Genomic DNA, 12,616 nt, shown 5'->3' on the forward strand with positions numbered 1-12,616 from the left:
AGCCCTTGTCAAATGAAAATCTCAACTAATTATTGCCTCTTGAGGCAGTTTTCCCTGTACTGTAGAATCTTTGAGGTGGAAGGGGTATGGAAGAAAATTCAGCAGGTAGAATTCAGCAACCACTCTGCCACAAAGTCCTGTTTCCCTCCCTGTAATTCGCTACCTTGTACATGAGCCGTACCCAGATCTGTGACAAATTAGACAGGAATCCACTGAATGAAATCTACAAAGTGCAGATTTGCTCCCAGAGGAAGGCTGCCTTGCAGGGTTTCATTTCTGCTTCAGGAAATTTGTGGAATATAATCTGTGTGGTCATGTATCCTAATGTATGGAAGCTGAGTCGAGGTGCTCTGAACCCCTCAGGTTGGTCATTTCCTGAACATCCACAATGTGGCGGCTGGTGTTGAATATATAACACATCTCCTTAGTTCAGTGGTCACACACACACAAATTAAAATACGCTTTGAATCATCTCAGAAACACTGCTCTTGAAGGTCAGTTCTTTTTCAGCATTAGAAAGCAGACTCTATTCCAAATAAAAAGCATTAATTATGTAGCTACGCTGCATCGGCTATAAATAGTGGAAAAATCCTCCACATTTTGACTTTCAGAATTTCTACCATGTTTCAAATGAAATTCAGCCCAGCTACTCTGGACATCCTGCAATTAAGCATCCTTGCTCTTGGCTGACAACATCAGTTGGTTTTCCCAGCCTTGCCCTCCTATCTGCCCTCCAGGCTCCCCAACAGAAAGGGCTCTCTCTGCACAACCTCTGTGTCTCCTTACCTAATCAGTCCCAGGTTCCTGCCTCCAAACACCAGTCCCAGCTTTTCTCTCTGGCTGCCTTCTGCTTCTATTGCCTGCTCTGTCACAGGCTGGATGGTTTTATCCTCTGTGTCGTATTCACGCGGAGACCTTTCCTCTTGACACAACCTTCAAATCACTCGGAGCTTAGGAGAGACAGGATTCCTACCTCTCAGATTCTGTGCCAAAGCTCAGGCTCACGGGGGAAACTTGGGTGTGGGGATTAAAGTGGAAATCTAGCCTCACCACTGTATCCTCAAGCTTCTGTTTGCAAGAGGGCCAACCTTTAGTGATGCCTTTTTCCTGCTAGAATAAAAGAAATCACTGCCGGCCATCTGTTCGTGACACAATTTCTAATATTTGTAAGTTAGACACTTCTAGATAAATTTTCAGACAGAGAGGGAAAAACACATTTTAAATAAAAAAGGTCACATTTTGAGGCTGTGCTTCAAAGCCTGAGGGCAGCAGAGCATTTCAAAAGAAAAAAAGTTTCCATTTTAGTATGAGCAAAACTGTTTATTTTTCCATAACCTTGTTCTTGGAAATGGACAAATTGTTTTGGCAGGTATTTTCAAAATAATCTGCCCAGTACAGACAGTCAGCATATCAGTTTTCAGTCTAAGTGATGATGTTTTTTCTAAAGCTACATGCAACAGAAAATGTGGTCTCTGCTGAGAAATGTTTGCCAACCCAAATACAGGGAATGGCACAACATCTACTTTAGAATATACATTATCACAGATTACGTCTTCTGAGGATTTCTGGGTTTTTTTCAAATACCAATTGCCTCATGGAAAGGCAATAGGGTCAGTGACTCTTACTTCCCTATTTTAGAGGTAGAGAAACTAAAATAAGAGGAAAGGAAAAGAAAAAACAGTGATAGAATTAAAAAAAAAAAAAAAATCCTGAACAGCTCCTTATTCCCCTGTTTATGCATCCGTTGGTGCCACCTCTGAGGGGTGTCGTGTGTGCAATGGTCCTCTGGTCTGGAGTGTGGCAGGTGTCTGAGATATCATCCCTGGTGTAATTACTGTGATTTAATTCCCTGTGATCAAAAGGTTTGGGGGTTGTAGGAGAGGCCACAGCAGGTACAGGAGATATCTTCAAGTAATAGTTTAATTCAGCTAAGAGCAATCAGCCTCCACACTCAGCTTGTACGAGTACATCAGTACAGTATAAAAACCCCAAAAGTGAAATTTTTCAGGGGCATCTGATGAAACTCAGGGACAAGGCCCTGTGGAAGAGAGAAGTGTGAGGGGAAAGCTGTGGCAGCGCTCCACCAAGACCAAGCAGGTTGCTGGTGTCACCTGCTGGGTGATGGTCACTGCCTTTGCTGTTGCTCCAAGTTCTCTGGCTGGGGTGAACCCCAGCAAAGGCACTGACCAAAGATGCTGGAGGCCTGAGGTAGACAAACTGCATAGAAGTTCTTGCTACAGTCTGGCTCGCTTGGGGGAGTAAGAAACACAGTTAAGTGTTAACAGGATGTAATGAGATGGCCTCATGCAGACCAGAAACCTCCACTAAAAACCATCCCACCAGCAACAACAAATTCCTCAGCTTAAACTGCGGCTCTCTTCAGAGGGGGAAAAAAAAAAAGAAACGAAAGGACAGAATTGCCAAATCAAACTGCTGACTCCTTTTTTCTTATCAAAACACTGCAGCATACATCTTAACAGCCTGAAGTAAATCAAATGCGGGACCAGCTGGAGCTGGCCAGCTCTTGACCCTCCGTTGATATCAGGTGTGTGCCGCACTTCAGCGGCAGATTAATTTGTGATCTCAAGTAACTCGGAGCCCCAAAAACTTTCAGTACGGCTGATAGGACAAGGTTGAGGGTTTTCTTTGGAAAGTGTCACCACTACAAAAATGTTGGGGTTTTTCTCAATAGACAAAGATACTCCATTGCTGATGACAGATGACTTGGTTCCCTGTATATCTCTTATTTTTAAACTCACACACAATCCAACTGTGAGACAAAATTCAGACTTATGGCAAAGCCTGCAGGTGTGCACCTGAGCAACTGGCTGTCCCCTTTTGCACCTGGAGCTTCCCCTTGGGGAAATTTGCATGTGTTCATAGAAATGCATTCCTAAAGAAGTCTTTCAGCTTGGGAAAAGAACGGGAGAAGATCTGGGAAAAGTTGTGCAGAGGGCAGGGAATTGAGAGCAGCTCACAGACTGCGGCTTGAGGAGAGTGTGCCCGCGTGTGTGATCAATATAATCTATTGCGAAAGAGAGCCTTGGCGTTTCTGTGGGGGAAAGAGATGTAGAAAGAAGGTCTTTAATTATTACCTGCAGAGAAGTTAAAGTGTAACTCGGCAGTAACGTACTCCAGTGACAGTTTTTGGGGGGGTGGGGGCTGTGTCAGGCATCCAGCCTGCCTGAAGTGTGTATGTGAATGGAAAAAAGAAATTCATTTTAAAACCGCATTTAATTTAACCACGAAGGGAAAAGTTAAGACAAACAAAGCATTGACAAGGCAACGGCAGAAAGAAAAGGAGTTCATCCTTCAGGCTGCTGACCTTTCTTTGTGCTTCGTGTGGAGGAGCTGCCGAACAGGCTCTGGAGCCTGTAGCACCCACGCGTGAGCTTGCGTTCACCCCCTCACTGGTGTTCGTACCACACCTCCCATAGAGCCCAAATCCTCCGCCTTTCTCCCGCGGCCTTTTCCTCGCACACGCTGCTCAGGGGCTCCGGCCACGGTGCTCCGACCGCCTCCCGCCGTGCAGGGGCTGCGCCGCCGCGGGGAGAGGAGGGGAGGCGGCGGGTGCTGAACTTGCGCATCTCCTCGCCCCTTTGGAAAATAATCTTCTTCCTACGAAAGGGGCAAGGAGAGCCATGGGGTTCCCAGGGTCACGCCGATACGGTGGTCTATGTATATATACCCTTTTTTTTTTTTTTTTTTTAGGGTGTTTTGCTTCTTCGGCAGGTCGGTGTGGTAATTAAAAGTTGGTCCAGGTTGGTCACTTGCAGTCCCAGATGCGCTGTTAGCACAAGAGAAAATCACTGTTTTTTTAAAGATAGCAAAATGCAAAAACTCTATAGAAACCCCATTTCCTCCTTACTATTAACTAGCAGTCGCATAGAGAAAGTCATTAGAGCTAAAATTAAATATGGGTCTATTTTTGAAGAACGTCCCGCAAAATAGCCCCAAAATATGATGTACTAATTTAATTCTTTTTTTCCTTTGGCACTACGGGTGCTAGCTGTTTTCCCTCCATTTCCCACACCATGTATATTAAACAGGGAGGGAACATTGCTCTATCAGAGGTGATGACCCCAGACTTCGCCGGAATATTTTGCTCCTCGGTATAAAATTGTGAAGTGGGTCCCTCTTTCAAAATCTCTGTATTGGTTTTTATAATTACCTCGTGGTCTAAACTTCTTCGCAGTCTATTTCTTAATGGATTAAAAAAAAAAAAAAAAAAAAAAAAAAAAAAAAAAAAAAAAGGAAGGGGGGGAAGATAGAAACAAAGTTCGCTGTATTAACATCTGTGTTCGCCTCACCCAAGCTGTCAGTAACTTGCCCTGGATGGGGTCCTATGTTTCTGCGGGCGCCCTGCTGAGGCGCCCGGCTGCCCCTGGTAGCCCCGATGCCGCAGCCCCGCCCGGCCGCTCCCCCCGCGCCCCCGGCCGCCGGCCCTCGCTCCGCGGAGCGCTTGTGCAGCACGCCCCGGAGTGGGATCGGTCACTTTCCAAGGGAGAGCTAAATAACTCCCAGTGTTATTTATTGCAGAAAAAGAGGAGGGGGGGGGGTGTAAGAAAGGAAAAAACCCAAGGAAAACAAGCAGATTCCCGCCCCCCCCCTCCCCCCGCAGCCCCTTTCATCCCCAAGATTTTATTCTTTCTTCTGGAATATTTTCTCCGTGGCCGGTAAAACGCAGTTCACGGCTTGGCTTGGCTTTGCTTTAACCTCGGTCGAGGCTGACCGCCGCAGTCCCTCCGGGACGAGCAGGCGCGGCCGGAGCCCAGACCCTTGGGGAGGAACTCGGCGGAGCCTCCGCGGCCGCCAGCCCCGAGCCGAGCCCAGGCTGGGATTTAAACCCGGCCCGGTCTTGCTGTTACCAGGAGCGCGTGTTTTGTTGGTTTGGTTTTTTTGTTGGAGCTTTTTTTTTTTTTTTTTTTTTTTTTTTTCCCTCCCTTTCTCCTTTGTAAGACACGGAAGGTGAATAATGAAATCCCTTCGCTAATAGTTTATGAGCCATGAGATTGGAAATGTGCGCGGATGGACCGGCGCGCCGGGCCGCGCGTCGCTCGGGAGCTGCGGGAGGAGAGGGTCTGACTGCCGGGGGGGCCGGGACTGCGTGTCCGCGCCCGGGGCTGCCCCAGACAGGGGCCAGGGCAGGGAGAGCGGCTCAGAGCGAGAGGGCTCGGGGCCCTGCCTCGCCCGGGCGCTGCCTGACGCGGGCTCCTGCGCGGGCGGCGCAAAGGCGGCGTGAGCCCGGCCGGGGGCGAGCGGGGAGCGGCTTTGGAGGGAACTGGGGGTCGGCTGCGGCACGGGTGCCGAAAGCCCCTTTGCCCGGCCATCCTGCCGGGGTCACGTACGCGGGGATAGGGCGGGAGCGGTGCCGCTGCGCCCCGGCCCTCCCGGTACGCGTCTGGGTGGCCCCCGCGCCTGTACAGGAGCGGACGTTTCCCATCAAGCCCTTGCCACGGGATGTCCGAGGGCATTGCTACCTCCCTGCCATAAAAACAAACCACTCATCAGCTCCGCTCGCTGTGTGCCATCGAGAGAAGTCGCCGCGGTGCGAACGGGCACCATCTGTCCTGCCATTCCGGGAGACGCAGATAATATTTCTTTAGACAGGTCAGCAGTTCTTCCCGGCCAGCCCTGTCAGGCACCTGTCAGGGGAGAAAACCTCTTCATAGCTGCCGCGGTGGGATCCTTATCAGCGGCAGCCCCTTTGCTGACAGGGCCCAGCCTTAAGCTTCCCGCAAATCAATGTCCTCGGGGGACAGGGGGCTGGCGTTAGCGGGGGACGCCGAACGTGCCGCTACCTCTCAGACCCCCGACAAAACACGGCGGGGGGAGCCGGCCCCGAGGAGCCCGTGGGCTGCCCGAGGCAGGCCGGGGTGGGCTCTGGAGCAGGGATTCCCCCCCGGGCCAGCCCCTCTGCCCACCCGCGGAAGGGAGGGACGAGGTTCCGCGGCGCCCACGCGTGCCCGGGACTCCGCTGCGCCGGGCGGGACAGCGGTGTGGGGGCACCGCACCGCGGAACCCCCACAGTCACGCGTGGCGAGGCGCTGTCTCTCGAGCTGGGCCACCGCTGACCCAAAGCCCCAGCCCCACACGCTTCGTCCCTGCCGAAGTACCGCCTTCTTCCCTCCTTTCCACCCCCCCAATAATTCCGACCTGTTTTCTTTCTGTTCTTCACTTGCTTTCAAAATTAGGGCACGTTCGGGGAAGCCTGCCTGGCAGCCTCCTGCACTTCCACGCAGTATCGCGTGGACATCTTCCCCCAGCTGCCGAAAAAAAAAAAAAAAAAAAAAAAAGAGAAAGGCAAACTAACAACAGGCACCACCACCAAAAGGAAAACCCCAAATGCGCCGTGTGTTCCCAACTTGGAGTTAAAGTCGGTGTCAGTTCCTGCCCCTAGCTGGGAAGGCAGGGAGGAGGATGTAACGTATAGGTTGGTGGGGGGTGGCGGTGGGGGGAGGAACAAAAACAACCCCCAAAATAAACAAACAAACAAATCTCGCGCACGATTACAGTAAAGTGAGGTTCCTTTCCACACACCCGCAACTTTAGCTCTGTCTGCTGCCTGGGGGGTTTTAATCTTGCAAAGAGAAAGGGGGGCTCCCTGCGCAAAATTACGCCTTCTCCTCTCATTTGTTAGCTGATTCCATCAAAAAGTTCGCTATTTATAGGCTACACACACGAACCTGGAGTAATACAAAGCCTCCCGTGTTGTTGCCCTCGCAAAGTGGCCGATCCTGAAGCATCTGATCGGGTTTGTGCGTGTGCGCGAGTGAGAGCGAGCCACGCAGAGAGCGTTGCCGTCCAAAAGGGAAAAGAAGAGCTCAAGCTGAGAGACTTATTAATTGCTAAGAGCTGCTCTGCCACCAGCCATGTGAGTAGCTAACAATGATCACCTTTTGCACAGATGGTCAGCGATCAGGCACAGACACTTTCTGTCCTCCCTCCCCTTTCTTATTTTTTTTTATTCCCCTCCTGTATTTTTCCCACCCACCTTTCCTTTTTTTTTTTTTTTTCCCTTTTTTTTTTTTTTTTCTTTTTCTTTTTAGTTTGAGTTTGCACGGTTTATTCCTCATGAAGAGGAGGAATGAAACGTGGGCAAACGCGGGGGAGAAAATGTGCGGGAGAAGAGGAAGGAAGGAAGGAAGGAGTGGTGAAGGGAGAGGAGGAGGAGGGTTTGTTAAGCGATCGCCTTGTCCCCTGAGTCCGAGCCGGCCGGGAATTAGTAACAGCGAGATAGCGGAGGTTGTATCCCTCCCTCTCCTCCGCTTTCCTTTTCCTGGAGCGCTCAGACCCGCTGACAATTATTACCCTGCTATCGACGCGGACAACGAGCTGCGTCCATCAAACCTCATTTGGGGAAATTGAAAGGGAATTGAAAATAAATAAATAAAGAGAGCTCGAGAGCCCGAGATCACGGGGGGATCAGGGGCTTTGATGGCTCCGCGCACGGCGGTGACCGCCCGTCAGCTCCCAGCCCGCTGCGCGGGCAGGTAGAAAGCGCCCGCACAGCAGCCCGGTGCCGCGGGCTGAGCGTGCGATTTTGGGAAGAGAGAGAGGGAGCCCCGGCCCCTCGCCCCCGCCGCCCCTTCCCGAGCGCCTTCCTTCTCCCGTGCCCGGTCTCGGCGCCTCCCTGGCCGTGCCAGAGCTCGGCGGGCACAGTGCGCGCATCCAAGCCCCGCGCAGCAGGCAGGGCACGGCACGTGGGGCCGGGGAATCGCACTGTGGTTTCCAGAGAGGGCAAAATATGCAATCTGTGCTAGGGAACGCGGCTCTCGGAAAGGCAGGTGTCCTGGTTTGTGCAGGAACGTAGGGCTGGGAGACTCCGCGTGGAAAGGGGGTGGGTGTGGAGAGAGAAAGCGAATTTGTTTCCAGCGTGGAGAGGCGCTTTTCTAAGCCAGCACTCGAGCTCCAATCACACACTCCGAGGTTAGCGTAGCATTAAATTAACAGACAGGGTCGGGGTTATCCAGGGCATTATACCGCGTGCCCGGGACGTAACCTCTGCTCATTTATACACAAAGAAGAGGGAGAGACGGAGTTACGTCTGGAAAGCCAGAAAGAACGGTGAGTATCGGTATTCGCTGCTCTCTCTCCCATGCCTGGGAACAAAGTTCAAAGGCGGCCGGTGCGGGACTGGGGCTTGGCTCCGCAGAAGCCCCCCGCTCCCTTTGGAGGCGGCAGCGCAGCCGCCTTTGGAGCCAGGACCGCCAGCGCAGCCCCTCCGGGGTGAGCCCTCGCTGAGCAGCGAGGAGAACTCGCGGTACCTTGGTTAGAACTTCGCTACTTTATGTAGAGAGAAAAAAAAAAAAAAAAAAAAAGGAAAAGGAAAAGAAAAAACCAAGATTTACTTGGATGCAGCGCTATTTATAGGTGGCGGTAAAGGCTCCTTTTCAATAAGCAGCCCTGGAAAAGAAACGTCAGAAAAGTGGCTGCTTTTATTGATCTGAGGCGCTGGACGGTCACAGCCACGCCAGCCAGGCTGCACCTACAAAGTCGCGTCTCCTCTCGGGTTAGGCAGCGAGAAGGGGAATAGGATGCGTGTTTTGCTGACCACTGTCTTGGACACGATTCAATCCCCAAGCACAGGTACAGGGCAAAAGAGTGTGAGACGGAAGACTTTTCCCTTTTCTTTCAGACACGCACACAATGCAGGGCACCCGCAGGGCTGAAACTGGGCCAGGGCTACACGGTAGGTATCAGATCACACAAAGCAGAGGAAAGAAATCCAGTTAAAAAGACATTAGCTGAAATCAGAGGACGAGCTTGATTTTTTTTTTTTTTTTTTATTCTTATTCTTTTAAGCAAAGATGCACGTTAGAACAAGCTGGAAGCACTCTTTGTGCCTGACGGTATCCCCACGCCCATTGGAAATAAAGCAGGAGGCTTGCTCTTTCTCTGCATCTTTTATACTTTGTTTTAATTAGAATTGCCGAAGTAGGACACCCCGGTGGAAGATGTTTTCAAGTATCCACCTACCTCTCTGCTGTAAGCAGAATTGCTGTCTGCTAAATTGCTTGAAAGGCAAAATTCTGCCCCACCCCCAGCTTGGTTTGGCACCTACTCACTTTTTCCCCCCGAAATTGCAATCGTTCATGAAAGGCTACTCCATTGGGAGGAAGAGAAACCCCTGAACACCCAGCACTAATGAGATGAGTGGACCCGGAGAGCCTCGCTTTGCTCTGTACAACAGAGGAAGGGCTTTTGACAGAGAGCGTCCCAAAAAAACTCATGCCTTTTTTTTTTTTAAAGTCCCAGATTGGGCGTATCCTTACCCTTCTCCTTTAATTTATTTGATTAAATCATAACCAAAACAGACTCATCAGCTTCCCGTATTTCCTCAGCTGTAACCATACGCGAAACCTTTTATACGGAGACAAGTAATTGGCTTTAGTTAACTCAGGGCACAGGCTGCGCTCAAGTTTTCCTCCCGTTCCCAGGGCAGCGTTTCACACAAACGCGTGTTCCAGCTCTGCCTCACGATCCTCAGTCGCCAGCCTCAGGTTTTTAAACTGTTTGTGTCATTCCCCACCATTCTCTGATTTCTCTCCTGAGGGATGCTCACGGCAGAGGCTTGTGGGACGAGGGGGCTCTTCCCCTTCGGGATTTGGGAGTGGCGGGACTGGTTCAGGGGGAGTCCGGCTCGCTTTGAACTCGGAACCACTCCTGGACCGCGTGTGGCCGCCACCCGCATCCCACCTCGGTACCGGGCTGGCGGCTTGTTCACGCTCCCGATGAAGGACTAGATTAATTTCACCTTCGGGAAAGCGAGGTTCTGCTAGCTCACTCCTATCTTAAATCAAAAAGAAAGAAAGGGGGAAGGGGGAAAGAAAAACCTCTTAAAGTTTCTCAGGTAAAGCTCGGCTTTCCTTCGGTCATTGCTCAAATGAAGAACCGCGTCAATTAACTCCAAATTGGAAATGCCCGTCCGAGAAGAATAATGATAATTCCCTGCCGTTCTCTAAGAGGTAGTTGCAGGATGGCACTCAGCGCGTGTGGTCCCTAATGACAGGATTGCTGCCCTGCCCGGGGTTTGGCTCTCCCTGCCCCGCTGGCTTCGCTCCGAGCCCGGGCAGCGACGCCGGGCACGGCTGTCCTGCCCAAACCTTCCCCTCTTCCCTCGCTCCCTGCCCGCAGCCGCACGGGGTTCACACCTCCCACGGCCAGCACGGTACGACCACGCCACGAAAACAGATTTAATTACCCTCATCCCTCGATAAGAGGGCAGGGGCCTCACAGCAACAGGTACCGAGGGCGCCTGCAGCTCCTGGAGGTTGTTTAAGTGATAACAGAGGAGGCAGGACGCTTGCCAGAGGGTCGCGTTCGGTAAGACGGGGTGTGAGGGAAGCGAACCATCAGAAAAGGGGCGCACAGCCGTACTTTGGCAAAAGTTTAAGGTCGCTGCGAGGGGAGCGGGACCCCCGCGGCGAAACGGGAGCGCTGCTTCGCCTCGGTTTCTTGCTCGCTCTTTTCAAGCCGCCCCTAAAAGCCCCTCAAGCCGCCCCGCGGAGCGGCCCCGGCTCTGGGACCACGGCTGTGCGGTCGACACGTGTTGCTCTCCTGGGGAGCGGGTCGCCTGCGGGGGATGCTGCCGAGGATGCTCGGTCGGGCCCTCGCTGGGACGGGGCTGTGCGGCCAGGAAGGCACGGCCGTGTGCGGGGGTAGCGGGGGTAGCCTCCCCAAGCTTATCTCGTCGCTGAGGGCACGGCAGGAGCGGGCGCTGCGGGGTTGGGCACGACCAGACCCCGAGCGAGCCCCGGCGGGGTCTGTGTGGAGGCTCAGAGCCCGGGTGGGCGCCCACGCCCCGCTCCGCGGCGGGCGGGCAGGGCTGACCCCGAGCGGCCGGAGGGGAGGGTCTCCGGCCTGACCCGAAAGGGGGGAGCTCCCCCTTCCCTGCCCTCCCTTTCCTACCCCTCCCCGGCCCTTTGTTCTTTGCCCCTTTGTTCTTCTCGAAGTTTCCAGGGGGGCTGCTGGCGCGGAGCAAAGTTGCCAAAAGCTGAGGAATTACAATAAGTGGATGTCTGAGCGAGGAAGGAGGGTGGGGGTCCCTTGGCAGGGCTAAGAGCTATTCCCCAAATCCCGCCGCGTTGTCTGCTTGCGCAAAGCGGTCGGTGCGGGGTGCTGGAGCCGGGCCGTGCTCGCAGTGATGCTGAGGCAGAGGAGCCTCCTGCGGCCACAGCAGCAGGGCACCGGGCACCCCTTCCGCCATTCAGACCCGTTCTAGGCAACAACCGTCCTTTCTGCCCTTTCTGGTGGGAAAGGGAAGAAAATAATAACAATTAGTGGACACGTCGTCGTGAGATGAGGCGGTAGGTGACGGAGATGAAGGTTTTCTGAACGCTAGATTTGAGGGCACGCGTACTGGTTTGGGACGCGCAATCTCAGAATGGCTTTGTCTCCGTCACTTTCTTTTTGCTGCTTTTCGTGTTTGCTTGATAGGGCTATGGTAAAGTGCTGTCAGGAGTTAAATAAGTGGGGCTTAATTTCAAAGCAGATAGACTGTCTTCACAGAGCGGCATCAGAGCTTAAAAGACATAATTTAGTGTGGTTAATGGGAGATGGGAATGTGGTTCAGTAGTGACAATAATACCAAAGCTTCCTTGGAAAAGGAAAACATCTTTATTTGGTACGATGTGGAGTAGTCTCATCCCCTCTTTAGTGATCATTATTATATCTTAGAGAACTACAAGTTTATTTTTTCTTGCACTAAGAAATCCCAAATGACTTCACAGGTATCTGTTATCACAGGATCCTTACCTCTCCTCCCGATGCACGAGAGTAGGAAAACACTCCATTTGGGTGAGTTAGGTATTAGGAAAGCTGATGCGAGAAAGGAAGTTTTGATATGGTGCATTGGAGTAGGTCACAGCAGGTTATAGACAGAGCCAGGTCAGAGCTCTGAACTCCAGCACGCTTCCCTAACAGTGCTGCTATGCTCCCACCTTTAAAACCGAGGATATCGTGGATGATTGTAGCACTTCAGCATTCACTGAAAAGCTGCATGAATCTAAGTCTTGTAATCACGAGAATGTCCACAAATATTTGCTGTTTTTACGTAGGTAGAGATCCTATAAAATTATTTAAGAAAATATTATATTTGCAGTAGTTTTGTATTACATAAAAATGCCACAAATGCTTATTATTATGTGTTAAATTTTCAGAATTTGTATAGCTTTTTTTCTGGTATTCAACAAAGTTGAGACATGAGGTGAGATCAGATTTGGATCGACTAAACACATGTTCTAGATGGGATTTTTTTTAATGTGAATACACTTATAGGGATCAGCCCATTCTTCTGGCAGAGACTAAACTTGTTTTTTCAGTGAAATGGGGTTCGATTTGAGGTGATGTGGGGCCTGTTCTGGCTGTGGGTTTTTTTTGATGTTGAGGGCATACAATCCCAGTGAGTAATCTGGGAACCTTGCAACTGTAAAACACAGCTTTATCTGTTTCAAGGTGGCATCTCAAACACAGAAGATGTCCATGAAAACTTTGACCTTTATTATTTAGGACCGTAATTCAGAGTTGAACATAATAATTGGTCAGTTGCAAATTAGAGAAAGAGACCGACGTTGCATCAGATACTGTGGTGATAGCTCGATTTTCTAGCTGTGTC

The 12,616-nt window shown here is 51.5% G+C and overlaps 1 protein-coding gene and 1 long non-coding RNA gene across 2 annotated transcripts in view; one reads left to right on the forward strand and one right to left on the reverse strand.

Annotated features, from left to right (window-relative positions):
• Positions 1-3,233: 3,233 nt before the first annotated feature.
• On the reverse strand, positions 3,234-6,835 carry LOC120751224 (uncharacterized). The gene is made up of 4 exons (XR_005700320.1): positions 6,687-6,835; positions 6,157-6,266; positions 5,502-5,645; positions 3,234-3,787 (listed from the first exon to the last, which is right to left on the reverse strand). It is a non-coding gene; the product is annotated as an uncharacterized LOC120751224 (long non-coding RNA).
• Positions 6,836-11,292: 4,457 nt separating this feature from the next.
• ESRRG (estrogen related receptor gamma) overlaps positions 11,293-12,616 on the forward strand; it is a 387,661-nt gene continuing 386,337 nt past the window's right edge. The window contains exon 1 of the mRNA XM_058420042.1: positions 11,293-11,309. Within this exon, the coding sequence (XP_058276025.1) occupies positions 11,302-11,309 (8 nt within the window). The 5' untranslated portion in view covers positions 11,293-11,301. The remainder of the gene's footprint in view (positions 11,310-12,616) is intronic.

Source organism: Hirundo rustica, chromosome 3 (genome assembly GCF_015227805.2).
Source record: "Hirundo rustica isolate bHirRus1 chromosome 3, bHirRus1.pri.v3, whole genome shotgun sequence".
NCBI classification, from domain to species: Eukaryota; Metazoa; Chordata; class Aves; order Passeriformes; family Hirundinidae; genus Hirundo; species Hirundo rustica.